The sequence below is a fragment of the Rutilus rutilus genome (genome assembly GCF_951802725.1).
Source record: "Rutilus rutilus genome assembly, chromosome: 22".
NCBI classification, from domain to species: Eukaryota; Metazoa; Chordata; class Actinopteri; order Cypriniformes; family Leuciscidae; genus Rutilus; species Rutilus rutilus.
This window is the reverse complement of record NC_140227.1, coordinates 15,211,112-15,234,042: the sequence shown is the minus strand read 5'-3', so window position 1 is coordinate 15,234,042 and position 22,931 is coordinate 15,211,112. Positions and strand designations below refer to the sequence as shown.

Genomic DNA, 22,931 nt, shown 5'->3' with positions numbered 1-22,931 from the left:
TAACGAACAATGACGACGATTTTACCATATCAATGCGAGCGCGAATCCGATGATGAAACACTGAAAGAAATGGAAGCGTCAGCGTAAGTTCTACCAGAAAGACTCTATTGCCACGTCACTAATATGTAATTTCGCACCACCAATCACAGTTCAACATCAGATATAAAAGACTGACCTTACCTCCCCCTTTCGTTGCTGTAGGTGTCGTAGAAAAGTTTTCCCCCATCCTCCCCACCACCACCAGGTATAGGCTCCTGTCCAACCGTCGGGGGGTTTAGGCTCCGCCCCTGTCCAGACCATCAGGCAGGACCTACCGGCTAACTCACCGACCCAGACGGAGGACAGAGCCCACGCCAAAGAACCGAGACGGAGCTTGTCGAGCATCAATTTTATTCCTTCTGTAACCTCTCACAAATAAATCATTGCATTCAATAATTCTCTCCTGAGTCTTTTTGGTAGAACTAGTTATTCAACCCGAACCTCCATCGCAAAGACGACTCGAGCAGGACGTTTCTCAGTGATACACTACTCAGTTTGAGGTACATTATGAGATGTTGCAACTGTAATTCCTCACCAAGTGCATGTCCATCAACAAACCGATTATTTTACTTGTACTAATTTATTTACAGAGTATTTTTGTAATATATTGCAGTGAACACATGGAAATTATCAATAACAGTGCATGTATGCAATGTATACATGCCGAGCTCTAGCGTGAATGACTGATGTGAATGACTGGTGTAACATAAACGTTGGTAAAACAAATCTTGCTCCATGATTAATCTTTCCTCAAAGTAGTGAGAATGACAGACAATCTGCATTAATAGACACAGTTAGCAGAAGTATTTAAGTGAGACAAGAGTTAGCAAGTTAGCAGGAGACCTACATAATATAAAACTCAAAACTAAGTATTTTGAACACCATCTTTCAAGAGCAAGCGGTTTGCGAATCCTGCATTGAACTCCGAGATTTGAGAAACAGTCGTCAGTGAAATAAAGGGAACACAGTAAAAGTTTAGGATTATACTGCTGTGATATCGTGGTAAAGATGAACTTTAACCACTGATTCTTCACATGCTCATCCTTGAGAAGTGAAAAAAATAAACTGGCTTTACCTTCACATTGTAGAGCACAGTGTCTTCTCGACATGATCTGCGCGCGCAATAAGTGGGCGGGCAATATGCTAATGTTTCATCTTGACGTCACAACGAAACGGCTTATGACTCGTTTGAAAAACAATTAATTTCATCGACTCAGAGTCGACTCTACCTTTTGAAAGACAATAACTTTATATAAGGTGCACTTTCATATTTAACATTTTGCAGGATGTTTACATTCACTTAGAGCTGTTACACACTTCATGAAAGGTCATTTTCAAAAATTCATAAAAGGGGCCCTTTAATGCTTCGTTTTCACCAATGAAAGTAAACAGATACCAGGAGTCTCATTTATAAACCTGTGCGTAGAATCTTTACTAAAAGTGTACGTGCGCCGTGAGCCAAAAATGGTGTAAAAAATATTCAGACTTATAAAACGGTTCGTACGCCAGACCCTGAGCAGAATTCACTTTATAAATCCCAGTCAGCAGAAGATTGCACGCACATGCATCTACTCCCCGAAATATACATGGAGCTAACAACGCCTCATTTTACTATGCATATCCTCATCTGCATATCATTTGCATATGATTATTCATCCACGTGATAACATGTTTAATGGTACAAGACATTAGGAAAATATGAAATACGGATGTGCCGTCAAATCACATTAATAAAAATCATTTAGTAGTCTATCCATGCCTTGTTTTTGAATAAATAAATCAAATAGTGTAAAATAGGCTACATGTTAGAGAAAGTTTTTCTCAATCTTTTCCACTGGCCAAATAGTATTTTAAATTGATTTATATTTTTAATGGAAACAGATAGACCCTGTTATATATGTATATATATATATATATATATATATATATAACAGGGTCTATCTGTTTCCATATATATATATATATATATATATATGTATGTATATATATATATAAGTTACCGGCCATTCAGAACTTCTACTAGCCAAAAAATAATAATAGCCTACAAATACATAAATAAACCAGATTAACCAGATTAACTACGTCACAGTATATATATATATATATATATATATATATATATATATATATATATATATACTGTAGATGCATTGAAGGAGTGTGGGTAGCTGGTGTTAAAAGCAGCAAATGGCCTCGATATTACATATGTGGGTTATCTAGAGCTAGATATTAATATCCTTGACCAAATTCTTCCAAAACAGGGGGTGTTGGTGGTGAAAGACACATTTGACACTGAGACAAGGGAAAGGAAGAAACTGGTTCCTGGTTTAATCGGTATGAATGTAATTCAAAATTGTCATGACCTTTTGAAGCAACAATTTGGGTCTCAATATTCAAAAAGTTCTATGATGCAGCAATGTGAGGCTTCTTTGAAACAGGCGTTGGAAATCTGTCAATTGTATGATACGCAAAATCAGTCTTTTGTAAACCTGTTGACCCAAAGTCCAGTCAAGGTGCCAGCAGGTACTCTTCAATTGGTTTGTGCAACAAGACTCATGCCAAAGGAGTCTTTGCTTTTAGAGCCTCTGATAGAGAGTGAGGGGAGTTTACCAGCAGACCTTTTAATTATAGGTTTATAGTGTCCCCAGAAAAAGCACAATTGCTGAATGAATGTGCAATTATGAATGTGGGGACTAGTGAGGTTATTTTGTACCCACATGTTCGACTAGCATCTGTACATAGGGCTGAAGTGGTGGTCAGTGGAGGGGGTTTCGATATTCAGTTTTCCCCAGTACAAGAAAAACTACTTTTTTTTGAACAAAAATAAAGTTTTTATTGAGCAAAGTAATGTCACAGTCAGGCCTGGTAACAGCCGCTCAACAAGTTCGGACCCTTAATTTTCCTCTGTTGATTGTGGAACATGAAGGGAAGGCTAGGAGGTTATTGAATAAATATGCCTCTGTGTTTTTTGAAGGAAGTGGGGATTTGGGGTATACTGATTTGATTGAACATCAAATCCCATTGGTAGATGATGCTCAAGTTTGTCAAAGGTATAGGAGGTTGCCCCCTACTCAATATGAGGAGGTTAAAGCTCATATTAAGTTACTTTTAGAGCAAAATGTAATAAGGGAAAGCTGCAGCCCATATTCGTCACTGATTGTGATTGTAAAGAAGAAGGATGGATCAATTCGGATGTGTGTGGATTATAGGCAGTTGAATGCTAAAACAAGAAAAGATTAATATCCACTGCCTAGAATTGAAGAATCTTTAGATGCGTTGAGTGGAGCGTGTTGGTTTCCATGGTCCACCCTGGACCTGGCAAGCGGATAAAATCAAGTGGCAGTGGCAGAAAAGGATAAACAAAAGACTGTTTTTTGGACGCCGTTTGGCCTGTTTGAATATAATTGTTTACCCTATGGTTTGTCCAATGGGCCAAGTACTTTCCAACGTTTAATGGAACGTATATTCAGTGATGAAAGTTTTCAGTCCGTGCTCTTGTATTTGGATGATGTGATTGTGTTTCCGTCAACAGTGGAGCAACACCTGGAGAGATTGGAGAAAGTCCTGCAACAATTTCAACATCATGGTCTCAAAGTTAAGCTCAGTAAATGCTGTTTTTTCCAACAAGAGGTACGTTACTTGGGTCATGTCATTTCTAGTGAGAAGGTGGCAACAGACCCTGAGAAGATTCAAGCTGTGGCAAAATGGGCGAAACCTCAGACAGCAAAAGAACTTAGATCTTTTGGGGGATTTGCAAGCTATTACAGACGTTTTGTGCAAGGATTCGCCAGGATTGCAGCACCACTACATCAGTTGGCTGCTAACGGGGAAATACCAAAGGGTAAGAAGCAAAAGAAAAGAGTATATTTAACTAGTGAACAATTCAGACAGGTGGGATGACAAATGTGAAGAAGCTTTCCAAACACTGAAAAGGAAATTAACATCTGCTCCTATGTTAGCTTATGCTGACTTTTCTAAGCCTTTTTTTCTTGAAATAGATGCTAGCCATACAGGACTCGGAGCGGTGCTCTCCCAGGATGCGGGAGGTAAGCGGAGGCCAGTGGCCTATGCTAGTAGAGGTCTGAGGAAGTCTGAATGTAATATGGATAATTACAGTACATTGAAGCTGGAGTTTCTTGCCCTTAAATGGGCAGTGACAGAGAAATTTCAGGAATATTTAACTGGGAATAAGTTTACGGTGTCTACAGATAATAACCCACTGAGTCATTTGAAGACTGCCAAATTGAGGGCTGTGGACATGTTCGATTTTGAAATGTTGTACCGTCCTGGGAAGAAGAATGGAAATGTTGATGCTTTGTCCTGACAAAAGTCGGCAGGAGGACGACAGCTGGCCGTGTCAGAGGGAGTGACCCCCACATTTAATGGTGGTGGTGGACTGGAGGATGGAGACAATGGGAGTATTTTGCCACAATCTGTAACTACAGTGGATGTTATTTCTGTTTTCCCTGAATTTCAGACACAAGATCTGCAAACCTAGCAAGAACAGGATCCTGCTATTTCCCGGTTCAATTTAATTGGAGTAAGGGGGAAGGGCCAGGTAAGAAAGAAAGAAAAGAGGAGTCAAAAGACGCACTGGAGCTGTTAAGACAGTGGGATAAAGTGGAAGATCATGAAGGCATATTTTATAGAGTCAATGCAGATGCTAGAGGGGGCTGGGTAAAACAGCTTCTCTTACCTCAAGTCTTAAAGCAGAAAGTTCTTAGTCAGCTGCATGACCATCAAGGTCTTCAGGGGATTGACCGAACGTTTAAGCTAGCACGTCACCGCTTTTATTGGCCCGGGATGTACCTGGATGTTCAGGAGTTCTGCAAACATTGTCTTCAATGTATTGTGTCTAAGGATGTTCAGCCTAAAGTAAAAACAGTGATGAACAGCATTCAATCACCTAAACCCTTGGAGGTTGTGGCATTGGATTTTACATTGCTGGAACGTTCCCAGAGGGGAAAAGAAAATGTGCTTATTATAACGAGTATGGCCAAGCAGAGACAAAGACGACAAGGGGTGATCAAAGATGCCAGTTTGAATCCAGGGGATTTGATTTATCTGCGTAACTGCAGAGTGAGAGGAAGAAATAAATGAATGTTGGATGTTTTTGGGAGGATTTGCCTCACTGTGTGTTGGAAAGATTGGACCCGGACAAGGCAGTGTATAAGGTAGTTCCAGTGGATCAATCGCGTCCACCAAAGAATGTGCATCGTTTGGAGCTACGCCGTTCTGAACCTCTGCAGAAGGAGCCTGTATGGTCAAGTGAGCATCAAGGGACAGACTCAAGTACAAGCATGGCACCATCAGAGTCTGAGTCTGAGGAGGATTGGGAGGAGCTCCGGGTGGTAGTACCAGAGAACCGGTCTTCGGGGGTTGAAAGGGAAATGAGTGCAGAAGAGGTAGCTTCCAGAGATGACGAGAAATCAATAACTACTGGAACAGACTCTATTGTTCGACGCTCCCAGAGGCCTACAGCGGGACAGCATAGTAATCCCTTTAGGGAGCCACGATTGCTGCAGGGTATGGAAGCTGCAGCAATCCCCAACAAGCTTAAATGATGGCTTAAGATGGGGCAATGGAGAGATCTTCTGCTTAGATCTTCTGCTGCAAGTGATGCATGAATTAAAAAGAGTGATGAGAGGTGGTTAATGTTGTTTTTTAAAGATTTTGTTACGAAATGTACGTAGTGAATCATCGGGACGATGATTTAATAAGTGGGGGGGTGGATGTGGCATTGAGCTCTGGTTAAACGGGGGTCGGGGGAGGAACTGTGCATATATTTGGGGGGACAAGCACAGATTTAAGTGATGCACCAAACTCATGCGGTGAAGACGCCACTCGCCTAATGAATTGGGTGAGTAATAGTAATGGTGCGTGCGCTTTCATTATTTACATGTGTGCAGGTTACGTGGCTTCATTCACAGTAAATGCTGCTCCACACACACTCAGTTTCTGCATGTGCTGTTTGACTGGGTTTTCAAAGACGCATATGGGAACGCATATGAAGTCGCAGTTTGTTTTTCATAGCAAAGTGTTGCACTTTTATCATTTGGAGGCGTCTCAGCAGCTCAGTTAAAAACTCTGCTATGAGAAAAACTCTGCTGTGAGTTTGGGTTGCATAGCATTTACGCAACCTGTGAACGCAACCTGTGAACGCAAGTTGCGCCATTTCACCAGATTTTGGCAGGTTACCAAACCTTTCACCAGATATGGCAACACAGGACAATACATCGATGTGTTTCTAAATTGTTGTTCGCATCACAATTTTTTTATATTCTTCTTCAAGAAATTTGAGTGGCTGTAGCATTTCTATTGTAAAAAAAGTGTCAAAATATTAAAGATGAAGTCAGTGGTGTAGTCTACGTGATACGCAGGTATACGCCGTATACCCACTAGAAAAGGCCAAGGATTTGCGTATACCCACTTAAAAAAAGCGTGAGGATACGTATCAACTTCGTTTTGTGTCAGAACTTTCACACTTTCATTCATAAATTCACCCAGTCAGTGTTTGCGAAGCGACGGATCGAATCGCGGAATCCAGTCACAAATGGAACTTGCATTTGGCTATTTTTGAATGAATAAATCTAAAGTAGCTGCTGTACAATGAATAAAATCTCGATATGGACTAGTGTCTATGAATATTAAAGCTAAAAGAGACTGCAATTGTTCTACGCGTCTCTGGGAATGAGCGCTCAATGTGTGCTCCACTACACACACACACACACACACACACACACAGAAGCACGCGTGACTCACGCTCGTGGTGTTTTCAGCGTTTCACTGTATTCAGACATGATGTAAGCTACACATGTGCATTTCATCGCAGAGCTGCTATGAGAGTCACTTGATGAGAATTTCACCATTTCATTTGATAAAACTATCGTCATTCATTCGTTTCATATACACACAGAAACTGTAATGTCTTTACGACTACCTGTCAAAATAAAAGTTCTGTATAACTTGAAGAAATTATAACAGAAATATATTACTATTGCACAGAGTATACTTCAGGCCTAATAATAATAATAACAATAATAATAATAATAATAGTTTATTAAAACACACAGAAACTCAAATGTCTACAACCCACCAAAATTAAAGTTCGGTCTAACTCAAATTAATTAGAAAGGAATTGCACAGTAAAATGTATTTTAAAATATTTTTTTTTTCAAAAACACCATTTCTAAAAGTAAATTTGTATTTGTGCCTATAATGTTTTTAAAAAAAAATTGTTGATAATTGTCAACTGATAAAACCTGTGCTTCAGGGACCATATTCATATAACATATAAGACTAAAGGTAGCTCTTAACTGACTGAGTTAGATGGTGATTAACACTACTAAACAGTAGAAAATCAGTCCAGTCTCCCCAGCTGTAAATGTCATTGGCTGTCAAAGTCTTGTGTTGCTTATAATAAATTGACATGTTGATAACACTTATTATTTCATAATTCTCTCAATTACATGTCAATGCATACTGTATGCATTAGTGAGTGTGGTGGTGCTTATGGGGTGACGCTCTGGGATGGGTGAGTATGCGGCGGCGGCGGCAGCGGCGGGGTGGGGTGGGGTGGGGCGGTGTTATATTAGAGTATACTCACTACAAAAAACTAGACTACACCACTGGATGAAGTGGACATTTGAGTTAAATGTTGGCCAGATTTGATCATGCTATTAAGTGTAACAACAACAATCACCCTTGTTGGCGCCCTCTGCAGGCATTTGTTATAATATGTAAAGTACATAAGTTGATTATGTTAATATGTACAGGATATTACATTATGTATTTTAACAGCGTTCTTCAATAACACCATATGATTACTTGCTTTTGTTACTTTATTTGAACCAATTATTATTGCCTCATTGTTTATGTGTATTTTAAGTCATTTTAAAGGGTATTGTTCATTTCACTTACGTCTCTTTTTCTTACCTCTAAAAAAATCTGATTTCTCAATAAATCGTCAAAATAATCAACCAATTACTTGATTACCAAAAAAAATCGTTAGTGAAAGCCCTATACATTTCACAAATAAATAGCCTACAAAGAAACATTGAATAGCATGAATTAAACTTTTTGAAGTACAAAGACTGAAATTGTATTTTCTTGTAAAACATGCTACAATAATATTTTATTTTATTATAAAAAAAATGTTTTACAGCTTTTTCTTTTCTATTTTTGTATTTATTTATTTTTACAGCGAACGATTCATTCTTTTGAGTCGATTCTTTAAAATGATTCTTTAAAACTCGGACGAGATAGTTCACAAAACTGATCTGAATTTGTTCACGAAAAGGAATGATCCAGTTCTTGAGTTCAACACACTGACACTGATCCGTTCGCGGTTTCTCCTTTTCTGTTCTATGGAAGGAACAAAGTTACACGGATTTGGAACAACAAAGGTGAGTGAATGATGACAGAAATGTCATTTTGGATGAAGTAGGCTACTCAAATGTCTCAATGATTGGATTTAATAAATCCAATAAGATGCTTGACATATTCGTTTAACACTGTGACAACAACAAACAAATTCACAAATGCATTGAGATAACACTGAAGAAGATCAAATAATAACTCCTCTGCAATTAAACAACTAGAAAACAAGCTTCTCCCATGCAATATGTGTGTGATGTGCACGTGAACGGAGCATTCAGCAGAGGAGAATGACGTCATGGTACTGTTACTGTATCACTGTTCTAGACCTGAAGGAGGCAAATCAGGAGTGCTTTAAAGATAAAACGTGCTCTGTACATGATGTAAAATGGTGTTAAACGTTCAATCCAATGATATAGTGCGGGGTGGATATTTTAGACCTCTGCGTTGCTATCACACATCGATCTCTCCCCAAATACTCACAGCACTGCAGATAAATTAGATTCAGTTTCCATGGTCTAGCATGGTTTTTCCTTGCGCTTTTGAAAGACACTGGTGTCTCAGTGTTTACTGAGATCTCCTCTGCAGCTGTCGCCATCACTGCATTTATATATTCCATCTCTCGCGTGCATTCCTACTGGAAGTGCGTGATGCTGCGCGTGCGCGTCGACTTCAACCCTGCATTACAATAATGTAATGTTAAGGAAAAAGAAGAATAACAGAAAAGTGAAACTAAAATAAAACGCAAACATTGGTGAAATCTTTTAAATTAAATTGTTTTGAAACATTGCTTTGTGCAGTTGCTGTGGAATAACTGAATAATTGGTTATTAAATATAATAATTATTATTATTCATTTAAAACTATACATAATATATACAATATTCCTATGCACATTGAATATAGAAATGGTGTGATACTGTATATCATGATTTACTGCAGATATAACAATTAATACATGTATTTTGGCACTTAAATTTAGTCCCAAAATAAATGTCTATTCACATTTATTCACAGAAATAAATAAAAAATCCTACTTTAGGAGAGTTTCATATTAGTAATTGAGAGTGGCATTCCTGAAAGTCATCATAAAGTGTTTAAAAACTTTTGTGTGCATGAGCTACATCTATATTCCATGAGCATGCTTTCATCTTTATTTCATTGATTTCTCTTGATAATAAACTTTACCCTTTTATCAGAGCAATTAGAATGTTAAATCAAAGAGCTTTACAAGTCAGCATTAGTTTTTTAATACTCTCCCCGAAGAGTTTTTAGGGAAGGCGGTGACCTTTTCCCTTTTCTGTTTATGACTGCAATGATTAAAGACATTTATAACAAAAGAGATTAGAATAACTCTCTCCAGGATTGTCAAATAACAACTAGTGATTATTATTATATGCACATGAAACAAATATAATGGAATAACAGAGCAGCTGCATGGAGATAAGTAAATCTTTATCTAAATAAGCATACCTAAATGGCTTGAAGCCAGCATGTCAAAACAGATATTACGAGACAGATTTTATCATTAAGAGGGTGTCAGAAGCTTATTAAGGCAATTTTAAGACTTGTTCCTAAGATGAAACAAATGAACTCTTGAGGAAAATGAAGGAGATTGCTTTAGCCTAAACACTTATGAAGACAGCATATGTGTGGGGTCAATATTAGTTATATTAAAGTGCCCCTATGATACTTATTTAAAGTTTTTTTTCATTTTGGCTCTTATATGGGACCCTATTTTAACGATCTAAGCGCATGGTCTAAAGCGCACGGGGCATTTCTCAATCCACTTTTGCTAATTTAACGACGTGAAAAATGGACGGCGCACCCGGCGCATGGTCTAAAAGGGATGTCACTATTCTCTTAATGAGTTTGTTTTTGGTGTAATGTGCAATAAACCAATCAGAGTCTCATCTCCCATTCCCTTTAAAAGCCAGTTGCGCTAGCGCCGTGGCGGATTCGCTATTTACATGGCGGAATTTGCAAGCTGAAAGACTGAGCGCTTCTCCAGAGAGGAAACGGATCAGCTTGTGCACGAGGTTAAAACGCACAAGCAGACCATCTACGGGACAAGCTGGATTCCACCATATCTTTATGTACACAATAATAATATTTTACATTGTAATCCTTTTATATTTAATATTTGACATGTTTCTGTGCTCCTGCAAGTCCCTGTGTGTGTGTGTGTGTGTAATAAACAGAGTATACGGGCGTTGTGCACCCGCCTATAGGCGCACATTACTAATGCGCACTTTAAATAACAAAAAAAATTCAGCACCACTGACCAGGTTTCAGTTGGTCAATTGGCGCAGTCTATTTTAGTTACCTCAAAATAGCAACGCGCCAACAATGCAACACACCTCGTTTTCAGACCAGCACGCCCATGGGCGCACAAATGGGCGCAAATTAGAGGTCTGCACGGGCTTTAAACTGAAGCCCGAACCCGGCCCGTACCCGCGATCATTTAACCCGACCCGACCCGACCCGACAATTACATTTACATGTTAAGCCCGAACCCGACCCGAACCCGAGGTCCACTCTATTTCTCACAGCAAATAAATACCATTTTATATCAAATTCAAACTCGGTAGGCAGCTGACAGAATTTATTTTCTTTGGCGTGCAGGTGAATCCCAAAATATTAGCGAGAAGAAACCGCTCTGGATGAAATGTGAATTTTTAAACAAATTAAATGAACAACAGCAATACCTTATATATGGATCTGTCTGTGAAACAACCGCTGACTTAAACCTTGTTTATACTTTCGCCTGGCACCGGAGCGCGAGCCTCAGCTGACTGCGCGCGCACCTCCCCAAACAGACGAGGCATTTATAGGCTACTTGACGCAACTGTTTTGTTTTAGACTGAACACCAGACCATACAACTGATTTAACTGGGTGCCGGTGTGATGAGATGTACTAATATCCGTCTGCTCGGGCAGATTCGGCTCAAAGTCGTGCATCTTCGGATGCGGAGGCGCGCGCGCTGTTACAATGACGTAATTTTGCCGCGCGCGCGCCTCCGAATCCGAAGATGCACGACTATGAGCCGAATCTGCCCGAGCAGACGGATATTACTTTTTTATTACCTTCGCGCTCATGCGGACGCGTCGAGTATAAACAAGGTTTTACAGCTCAGCCACTTGTTTTTTCATAATTTTTTGCAAGTAGTAGATCTTGGTTTACATTTGGACTTTGGATGTGATCTTAGGCTTGAAAAGGTTGGTGACCACTGCATAACGCAAACCCAGTCAAACGTTTGACTGCAGTATCTTCTATTCTATGCGTTTTATAATCCGGTGCGCCCTATATGAAAACAGTTCTAAAAGAGGCCATTCATTGAAGGTGCGCCTTATAATCCGGTGTGCCTTATAGTGCGGAAAATACGGTATGTATATATATCAAATTTGAGAGAGAGAGCCTGTCTGTGGTCTGTGTAGCCTATGCATTGCACACATTGCACATCTGCTCACGCAACTTTCTCTCTCTCGTGTGCCGGTCACCACAACACAGCAAGCAGGCAAAGCACACGACACGCAAACTATATAGGCTATAGCCTATTTAGTTTTTCTTAGTTACAAACCCGAACCCGACCCGAACCCGAGGCTGTTCAATAAACATTAACCCGAACCCGACCCGAAACCCGCACATTTTTCGGGACCCGTCGGGCTCGGGTCGGGTAGCAGACCTCTAGCGCAAATGCATTTGCTATTTAACCCTTAAACAGGCAAGAGTAGAAAATGATAAGCAACAAATAATTTCATGTCATTTTTTATATCATCTGGACTTAAGTAAATCATATCCAAAATAATTTTTGAAAAATGATATGTATTTTGGATTTTATGAGTTGTGACTCCTAGATCACATTGCCTGTTTAGGGTATAAAAAAAGGACCAAATCTATAACTGTAACTGCCTTTGCATGTTTAAAACAATTATATCCTATACTTCAACTCATATTATGTTGACATATTATATATCATTGGAAAGCTTGCAAACTCAAGATTCAGCCTGTGAAAACCGTTTTGAAATCGGACCTTGCGTTACCATAAAAATGGTTAAAAAAAATTGTTAAAATGGTAAAAAATTATTTAGGTCTGGCTGACTAATTGATCACAGATAACTTGAAGCAAATCATGTGACCAGCATACTCAAGACAGACAGGATATTTCAGTTTAACCTATACATTTTATAATTTGTAAAAAAAAAAAAAAAAAACTCAGAATACAAAGATTGTTACAAACATGAATACAAAGTTAATCCCTTTTTTATACCCAAAAGTGGCAATGTGACTCAGGTGTAACATATATTTCAAAACGTGCTAAATAACAACATGAACAACATTTTTATACATTTTCTTTTTCAGAACCTTAAGACAATGTTCATAATTAATGTTAGCAGTGTTAGTATTATTTTTTCAAAAGAAAAGTAAGTTTAATATATATTTACTTATCTCAAAATCTGAATGTCCTGCACCACTGGCAGCCATGTTGGATTTAGGTCAGGCTGACTAATTAATCACAAAAAAATGTAAACAAATCATGTGACCAGCATACTCAAGACAGACCAGGCTGTGATAAATGCTAAAACGATTTGATGAAAAAATCATTCTTACGCCCCAAAAAAGACGACAAAAACTATGTTACACCCAGATCACATTGCCAACTTGGTGCAGGACGTGAAAATGATAACTGCGTCGGGCTGAAACTAGCAAAAAACACTTGCCTGGCGCTGCATTGTGCCGGGTGTATGATAGGGCCCAATATGTTTACATGCACCAAGGTCAATAAACACTTTCATTTTCTCATAATATACATTGCAGCATCACCTTTTTTCTCGCAGTGTCTGAAACGGTTCAATCACGTTCGATTAATCTGCTCTGATTGGTCAGATGGTCCTGTCTGTTGTGATTGGTCTACACGTGTCAGAAACTAAACACTCATTACCATATCTGAGGCTTCCTTAGCACACAGTGATACAAACAGTAACGATGGCGTCGGTTTTAGCCAATCTATTCCAGCCCGAGTCCGATAATTAACCATTGAAAGTAGCTGATCGACCTGAACCACCTTTGCAAGTGGATTTGCCTTCGCAGCACAGAAAACAGCGTCTTCTCGACATGTCGACAACACAAACCAAACTTTTCCAGGCCTCAGCTACAGTACAACTACAGTGTTTGAGGGCGTGTCAAAGTAGATTTTGTTAACAGGCAGCCAATAGGCTGGAGCTATGCAAATTTGCTACAAACCATAGGTTCATGCAGGAAGTAAGACTGGAATCGCTGATGACTCGTTTCAGGCAGTTCAGAATCGATTCTTTCTTTTAGGAGACAATAACTCCATTTATCGTGCACTTTGATCTTTGAAATTGTGCAAACCTTTTACATTCACAAACAGCTATATTACACACTACATGAAAGGTAATATCCAAAAAAGCATAAAAGGGGCATTTTAACACAAGGCAATTTCCAGCTGCCATCAGAATCACATTACTCATTACTAGATATATACTTGACAGAAAAATGCAGCATTCTCAAGGTAGTGAAATGAGAGAAATGTAGTCTGAGTGAGAAATGAAAAGAGACTGATGATCAAATAGATGTTATTTCAGCACTGGTATTTATTGCCTTAGGATCAGTGGCATACAAATTAAGCAGAAAAAAAATAACATGCATTTGAAATCCTTTCTACCCTTATTACAGTTAAGTGCATTTTGAATATCGCATTATATATCGCTCCTCATTTAAAATATTCTTTTCTCCAACATACCGTGAATTGAATAAAACTTTCCACCCATTTAAACAGCGAGAGCGTGTTCACATTGTCCATCCATTAGGTGCCTTCTGACCCATGTGGGTCCACAAGACATCAAACTAAAGACAACACAATTATATTTAATGCCCCACTGGGTACAAAAAGTCTGGATTCAACCTCTGTAGTCCTTTGAGACAAAACATAAATGTCATTTAGTGTGTAGGACATTGAATGCACTAAAATGTCATTTAGTACGTGTCATCAAGCACACTCGCATGAATTATGTTCAAAAGTGTCGTTCTCCAAAATGGGTGTTCTCAAGCTTTTGACATCCCATATACAAGAATGATTTAACATGCACTGCATTTACAATAGTACTCATTTCAGTATAAAGTGATGCCAAACATGGTAAAAATACTGGGAAAAACTGTTTACAGATCTACACTGCATGGGTGTTTGTTACACGGCTCTCTGGAATACTCGATTCTGATTGGCATCAGCTGTCAGATATTTCCTTTCACCTATAGCAACGCTGTATGAATATTAGTCCGCCCATCCGAGTAAAGGTGTGGTAACATTTATCGTCGCTCTGCAAATTTGAATGTGAAAAATTCTGCCATTTCAATAGGAATCCATGCGATCTGGAATTTTGTGTAGATGCGATCCCCACGCAAATTTCACAATGGATTCAGTTGGTCACGCAAATTTGTCAAAATTGTTGTGTTAGTGGTGCTTCATTCATCTACTCTATTGAAATAATGATAGATTTGTTTTGCCTTTGAGAATTTCAATAATTTTACCATACCTGAAATAAGCAAAAAAAAGAAAAAAGGGTTTGTGGCAAATCCACATGACCACCTTGAACCTCCTGTGAAATCTGGGTGGGGAAATCTTTTACTCTCATACAAAATCGCATGGATTCCAATTGAAATGATTGGATTTCAGAAATTGGCGAAAAATGGTAAAAGTGATTGCACTTTAACTTAAACCAGCAACACTTTCATGCAAACAAAACTTGCACCATCTTGTGTCTTAGTTTTCAGTTGTAGTGAAAATTACATCATTACATTAATATTATTAATAATGAACGAACATCTATTTATATATTTGCAGAGTAGCCGTGTATTATGGGAAACAACGTATAGTCGGCCAGTCGTTTTCGCTAAACAAACCCCTTCCTCTCCACATAGGGGTCCTGATCGCCCTATTGGGGTTTATTTGGTTGATTTTACATTGCCCCTTTTATATGTTTCCTTGTATGCAGTTAGTGTTTTTCGGTTGTGAGATATTTCACTGAGAAACAACAGTATGTGCAATTTCAGTGTCTGACATTCGATAAGAACGAATCGCCTACTATTCTAAATCTAAATAAGTCTAACTTCTTTATTCTAATCTAAATAAAAACATGCAACTTGCAGCTGCAGTTTGAAAAGATTTCACATGATATAAAATTCATACAAATGCTCCACAATACAAACGGTTGCAATTCAAGACATAACTGAACCTGAAAATTCTCTTGGGCCAACAAAAAATAAGAGCCAGATTAAATTATCAGTATTTACATATACTTAGAAAATCAAATAAATAAATTAAAGAGCACACAGGCAGGTTAACAGTTTAAGAGTTCATTTTAGTGCAATGCAAATGAGCTGGACTCTTCTGGGTTGTTTAGTGTAGTAATCCAGCAGTAGAGGAGTCCACAGAATTGATCCATGTGCAAATGCAGTATCTGTTTAAAAGGATTGTCATAATAACTAAGGAAATGCTAACTCTGTTAAATGCAGAAATGATGCACAGTTTTAAATGGCTGCTCTCTAAAAATATGTTCCAGGGGCTTACTGAACAGATTAGAAACAATAAAAAAGCAGAAAGAAAATCATTTTAACTTTACAAACCTTTCAAATAATACCTCCACAACTTCAAAGTTATAAATAAGCACAACCACAGTACAAAATATTTTGGTAAATGTTTGGTATTTAAATCTCTGAGTGCAAATTGCTGCTCTAAAAGCATGTATGACTCATTTGAAGGCACGTAAATAAATTAAAGCTGGGTCAAACTAGATTCCCTGAATTTTGTATTTCTAATTGAGCTGTTTTTCATACTTAAAAGGCAAGTGAAGTATCTAAAGTAAAAGGGAAGTCATTAGTTGCTCACAAAACTCTTATTTCTCTCCAAAATAGTTACTAGAGAAACAACATTAGTGCAAATGCTGACAACAAATACACTGGCCGGCAGAATCAAAAAAAGACGTTAACATGATATTACCATGACCCCACACACTCCATTATGACAACACACAGTACACCTGCACTGTTTGTCTAGCTTATATATTCACCATCCTGGCTCCTCATTGGTGGAATATCAACCAATCAGATGTAGACTCATTTCACACCTCTTGAAGACATGTCTCTGTTTTGCCTTGGATTTATGGATTTTAAACTTGCATTCTTACCCTATGACTGACTTTCATTCGCACAATTATTAGTATGTTTCTAATTATACCACTACTTTATTGCCAAAGAGTTTCAGTTAATCATTACCCTGAATTCTCGTTTCGTCGACTTGACCTGTCTTAGTTCAACTTTAATTGGCTTTAAAAAACAAACACAAATGTGTACAAACATTATTGAAACAAATGTTTTGTTCCATTACTATTTTTCTAGATTCTGAAACAAACGCCCCTGAGAGACTGTCACAGTAGCACACGCCGCTGCTGCTTCCGTCTTTTTTACTATCAGTAAGTTTTGCATTATCGAGTCCGACTCCATGTTGATTGCGGATCACACCATTTCCCAAGGTCATTGCTTCCCATCTGTAAAATGGTGGGCTAGACTAGCAAATAAAATATATTCTAAAATATTTTGAAACATGTTTCAAACATCAAGTTGTTTCAATAAAAAAACCTGTTTTGAGTCCTGACTTCCAGTCGTCCTCTGGGGTTTATGTGGCTGGAAACGTTAGTGATAAACCTGCTGGTGTTTTTTTCTCAGAACAAAAAGCCTCGACCCCGCGAGTTATAGAGTTTAGCTCCCTGACTCTTTTCTCATTAATCTTCCTAGCCTGATGTTAGAAACCACAAAGGCTGAACCATTTTTTTTATGTTATTAGAGGAACAAAAAACAATAACTTAGTAATGGCCTGAAGAAATTCTTCTGGTGAGCATTAGGTAAATAGTGCACTTCATAATGATATCCCCTAGTTCTCAAAGTGTCTTCAGATCCCTCTGAAACGTGTGTCGGTCAGAAGATCCCAGGGTTTGCGTCATATTCTGACACCATGCGATCTCTTTCCAGATGTCATTGTGGATTTTCATTTTCATTCTCAAAAAGGTCGAGTCCACTTTGTATGAGTTTCTCAGCTGAACTGATGGCGCTGGACACCAGAGTAAGGGACTGGTTGACGCTGTTGTGCCAGGGAACCTCCAGGGCGTCATTCAGGATAGAGAAGCGTGGAGTTTGTCTGCTCAAGCAATACAGAATGTTCCTGAGAGAGAGAGAGAGAGAGAGAGCAGGGTTTTTCAAAGTGTTTAAAGAAACTTTTAACATCCACAAATGGTTCACATACCTATTTCTCCTAATGCGAGTGGATGGCTCTTGGTTAGAGGCATTTATACAGAGGACTTGTCTCTTAAGCCCTAAGTATACTTCGGTTTTTACGCGTACCGTACGCGAGAGTGCGAACAGTGCGCGTGATGCAAATTTCGTCACCAGAATGGTATGCGCGTTCCACAAGGTGGCAACACTGGCCCTGGGCCGTTTTTTCACAGTAGAAACTAAAAATCAAGCTCAGCGTTAGTTCTGGCAGGTCACGTCAGTCAAGCTCGCATCAGCTGACTCTCAGCTGATCCACGTTTACCTATAGGAATACAATGCCTATCACAGCATCCCATATAAATATATGGTCCATTCAGTATTGTCAACAGCTTTATCACATTGATTACCCTACTCCATCCCCAGCTCCTCCTCTCGTCCAGTCAGGACTTGGCCTTCTGATATTCCTCATATTCTTCTTGAATTATGTTGTACATAAATCATTGAACATTAATAATATCTGCAACACATTTATGTTGATTCTGTTCTGTTTACCCTAAGGGTTTTCTCTCTTCTCCCTGCTCTTATGCATGCTAAGCTGCATGGATAGGCAGGGAGGTCTTGCCTGCACTGTAAAACCTAACACTGAAAGTCACTAAACGAAATGAGTACATTTAACTAAGTTAATTTAACTTAATAAAAAGTTTGATATTAACTAAAAAACTGCAATGCATAAGCAGAACTTAAACCGAATAAGTTATGAATAACCTATTTGTTATTTTAGCTCTAAATTAATGGAATGAACTTAAAATATTCAAGTTACATATACTCAAAATGACTGACTAAACCAACATTATGAGTGAACATGACTCAATATATATAAGTTCAAAATACTCATATGTATTTGTTTTTAAACTTAAATGGTTTGAAGCAATCAGTTTCCTCAATCAGTTTGAGTTGAGTTAACTAATTGGGTTTTACAGTGTAGAACCGAACCGTAACATCTATCCAAACTGTATGCTAATTGTCAATCATCTCTGATGATAATGATCTTGACAGAACTAAACTGACGGAACAACAACAGCAAAGCACCGGAGACTGCAACAACAACGACAGACGCCCACATTAACAAGCACTTGTGTGAGGGGGGTTATGAGATAGCTTTAACTTTAGTTTAAAAGAATACAAAGACATTTGCATCGGTCATAACTTCTGGATAAAAATATCACAGACAAACTGAACAAAGATGAAACTTTCCATAGCGCATGTGTCGACCGCCTGCGTTTGTTCGTGCATGCTATCAACTGGAGTAGGCCTATACTTTGAAAGGCTACTATACGCATTATGCTGGGTACATGAAAAAAAAAAATTTGCGCCAGTTGGGCTTTAACTGACTTCTTCAAATGGAACACAAAGTTATAATACAAATGATTGAAATTCAAATGGCATTATTAATAAAATGAATAAAAAATAATACATTAAAATAAAGCAATATAATAATAGTTATAATACAAAATGAAATAAATTTAAATATAAAAAATCAAATTCAAATAAAACAAAAATAACAGTAATACAAAAGTATATAAATTAAAATAATAACAATATTAATAATATTAACAATAAATAAATATTATAAATACTGATAATTATACAAAAATAATAATAGCAATAATACAAAATTAATTGAATTGAAATAAAACAAAAAATATTTAGTCTATGCTTCAAAAATCACAATGTGGATGTTAAAAATGCTCAAATATTAGTTAGCTCAAACAATCATGAGTTTATCTGCACAAAATTACTTTGCTATTTGTGCTCTTTATTTATTTACAACAGATCTCTGAGGGTCGGTGAACCCGTTTAAAAAATGCTGCTTTAGGAACACTGTTAGACTTTTCTGTAATTTCTACAGTTATTTACTTTAAATCCCCCAGTATTATACTGCTATTTCTCTTTACAGTAAATAACTGTGATTCCCATTGCATCATGGGAATTTTCTGTGACGTCTAACACCACATACAGAGACTTACTGTATTTTTAAAATTTGCTGTTTACTACTGTATTTGACATAACGGCCTCTCTGACTGGCACCATTCCATGGTGCTTTTTATTTCCTAATTGTTGCCTTACACCGCGTGTCTACAACGCTATAATAGCCAGAGGCTGTCTATATTGGACACATTGAAGCGACCGGACCATTAATACAAAATGCAAACCTGTTTGTCCCTTGTCAGAAATAGCGCGAGCGCTTGGACTCGAAGAACCGTACGTCAGAAATATAACGGCGCATCACTAGGCTATACACTGTCTGGGATTTTGTCGTGTCGCGCCGGAGCATCCAGTGTAATATCACTGGGTTCTGAGCTGACTGTCTTTTTTTGGACCGCGCCGTTCGTGTCTGGCCTGGGGAAGAGACGGAATTCACTTCACCGAGAGAGAGAGACCAGCAAGCAAGGTAAAAAAAACAAAACATTCTGTGTGTGTTGACAGGATTGTGCTCAGTTTAACCTGTTATAACGTTAGCCTAACGTTACTCGTCAACATGGCGGTAACGAACTTTACCACGGTAAACTGCGCTAACGTTTCATTTTACAGACTTTGTTAGATTATTGAATTGTCGAGTTTAAATATGCCAACGAGCAACGCGTTTACATTAACAATAAATTAACTAATGTGAAATTCTGTTTTGGTTGTAGATAATGTTGGACTACTGCTGAGACCTTTAAAGTATAAACCTTTATAGTTTTAGCATTAGTTTGCACTAATTAGTTTTTTTTTTTTCTTTGAAGCCACTGGTAGCTTACAATATCTTATAAAATCTCTATAAAATTGGCTAACTTTATATCAAATAAGTGACTTTTGCATCATGTCTAACTTTATATTTATTAAACAGCAAATGAACCAATCAGAAGATGGACCATTTTCTGTGTTCAGTCTCACCAGATTAAATGTATCCAGGTAAGCACTGCAGTAAAACTCTCACTAATTCATTCATACCAAATCTAGCATTCTAAACTACTTAGGTTTATATTTTTGCATTATTTTGATATTTTATTAGGCAGAAGACTCTCTACCATTGCAGTCCCACCTGAACAGGAAGGTCCTAATATCAGCGCACATGTGGATAAACTACTGTAGGAAGGAGAACGATCATCACACAGTGATTTCTTGCATGTGTCTTACTGTGTATTTGTCTCAAACAGGGACCCCTTCACTGCAGACAAGCTGAAATGGGCTAAAATCATCGATTTCAGTCTTGCTCTCTATGGATCTCAGCATTTTTGGATAGAATTTAGGATTTGTAAGTATTAAAATTTAATCTGGCATAATTTAATTTAGTTCTTTTGTATGCTATTTATTGACAAAAGCTGTTTACAAATATATATTCTTAAGTTTTTGTGAAAATAATAATATATATTAAAAAAAAGGAGGTTTAAAATAATTTGACACTAATATTTTCTCTCTCTCTCTCTGTCTCTCTCTCTCTGTCTTATATAGTGTTGGAACCAGGATCTCCTCTGAAGGACTGAGTACATTAGTGTTTGTGGACACGCATACAGACCAGGGAACATTCTGATGTTGTCAATCAAGTTCTGAACAGGAACCAATCTTTGGAGAAGTTCATTTATTCGCAAAGGTGCACAAAAACATTGTGTTGGCTTTTTAAAGATTATTTTGATAATGAATTTTACTCCTATGCTGTAGAAAAGATGGAGGAGTAGACAGTCTGACATTGATAATAATAAGAAATGTTTCTTGAGCATCAAAGAGACTTCTTTCAAAAACATTAAGACACTTTAACACTTCTTTTAAATCCAAATTTTTTTTGTAAATAAGTGAAATTATTTTGAAGGTGGGGTTATGTGTCATGTATTGTGAAAAGAACTATGTTTTGTCCTGTGTTGGACATTTCCTTTTTGACTGCTTAAAAATGTATTTATACTCTGCAGTTTTATGAATGTAATGGTTGATATTTCATTATAATATAAGCTAAACATCCAATGACTCTACATTCATTTTGTCAAATACTAACGTTTTGTTTATGGTTTTATGTATGTTTTTAACAATGTGTGCAGTGAAGGACAGCACATAATGTGTTAATTTAACACGTTTACACATCTTTGTGCTAATCTTTCGGACAAATTTACTTTGTTAAAATCATTAACACAATGAATGAGTTAAAATTAATACAAAAAACGTTATCCCTAAACCCACCCATTCATGTGTAAAAATTTATTTTGTGATATATATGAAATGTTTAAAATAAAAAAATGGTATTTTGTGATAACTTTGTCTAATTGGTTTGTATGTCAGTAGTACTTATGTAGGATAAAAATAAAATTAATCATATATCAAAATTATGAAATCTAATTTATGTTTAGTACAAATAAAAAAAATAATTACAGTAGTGTACTGATTAGCTTCGTTTTCACAGTAATGCACTGTATTACACAATTACAGTACCATACTGTAAAACTGAAATACGGTTTGGTACTGTAAATCTTAATTACAGTAACTTACTGGCAACAGTGTTGCCAGTAAGTAACTGTAAAAAACCCTTGAAAAGTCTAACAGTGAAGCTCTTCTGAGGATGAGGATGAGGATGAGGATGTACCCACGAGCACATGTTCAGATATAACAGAGAGCATATACATCACAAAATCAATACCAATGTGTCTTAAAACAACCTTGGAAAACCTTGGAGCAACTGCACATGTTTTCAACTGTAATCTGCAGAGAAATCACCTGAACTCCTGCATGACAATCATCACGATCAACAGACTTTGGGCCATTTTCTTCACGGTTCAGGGTCACACATTGATTTCTGTTTTTTTTTGTGTTTTAACCGGCTTCACACATCTAACCTTAATAAATGAAGCAATTCTTTATCTGTAAACAGGTCAGCTAAAGTTGGGAATGAGTCGATGACCTTCAGAGACCAAAGCTTATATGAAATCCTTATCATGAAGTCTATCTTGCTAACTGAAAGGTAGAAATCACATGAGAACAGAGCTTGTTCTCCTTTCACCAAGTGATACATTTAGAGCTGCAAGAAATATGTTAGCTTATTGTTTGTTATCATTTTAGCATAATTATGAAGCTTTAAAAAAGACAGTATAAGTGAAAGGCCTTGGAGCCTTTCATCTGTGTGATATATTTAATGTGAAAGACTGAAATGTCCAAATCTCAAGCACTTTCTCTTTCTTCCCAAAGGAAATGGTTATCCTTTTTTT

The 22,931-nt window shown here is 37.5% G+C and overlaps 2 protein-coding genes across 2 annotated transcripts in view; both read right to left on the bottom strand.

The window, feature by feature from the left end:
• Positions 1-9,015, bottom strand: part of LOC311281552 (uncharacterized protein) — a 144,386-nt gene extending 135,371 nt beyond the window's left edge. The window contains exon 1 of the mRNA XM_084394581.1: positions 8,899-9,015. Coding sequence (XP_084250707.1) covers positions 8,899-9,013 — 115 coding nt within the window. The 5' untranslated portion in view covers positions 9,014-9,015. The remainder of the gene's footprint in view (positions 1-8,898) is intronic.
• An 8,448-nt stretch (positions 9,016-17,463) lies between these two features.
• naaladl2 (N-acetylated alpha-linked acidic dipeptidase like 2) overlaps positions 17,464-22,931 on the bottom strand; it is a gene marked incomplete at its 3' end in the record, with an annotated part of 289,380 nt that continues 283,912 nt past the window's right edge. Inside the window, exon 14 of the mRNA XM_084394580.1 lies at positions 17,464-17,650. Within this exon, the coding sequence (XP_084250706.1) occupies positions 17,464-17,650 (187 nt within the window). The remainder of the gene's footprint in view (positions 17,651-22,931) is intronic.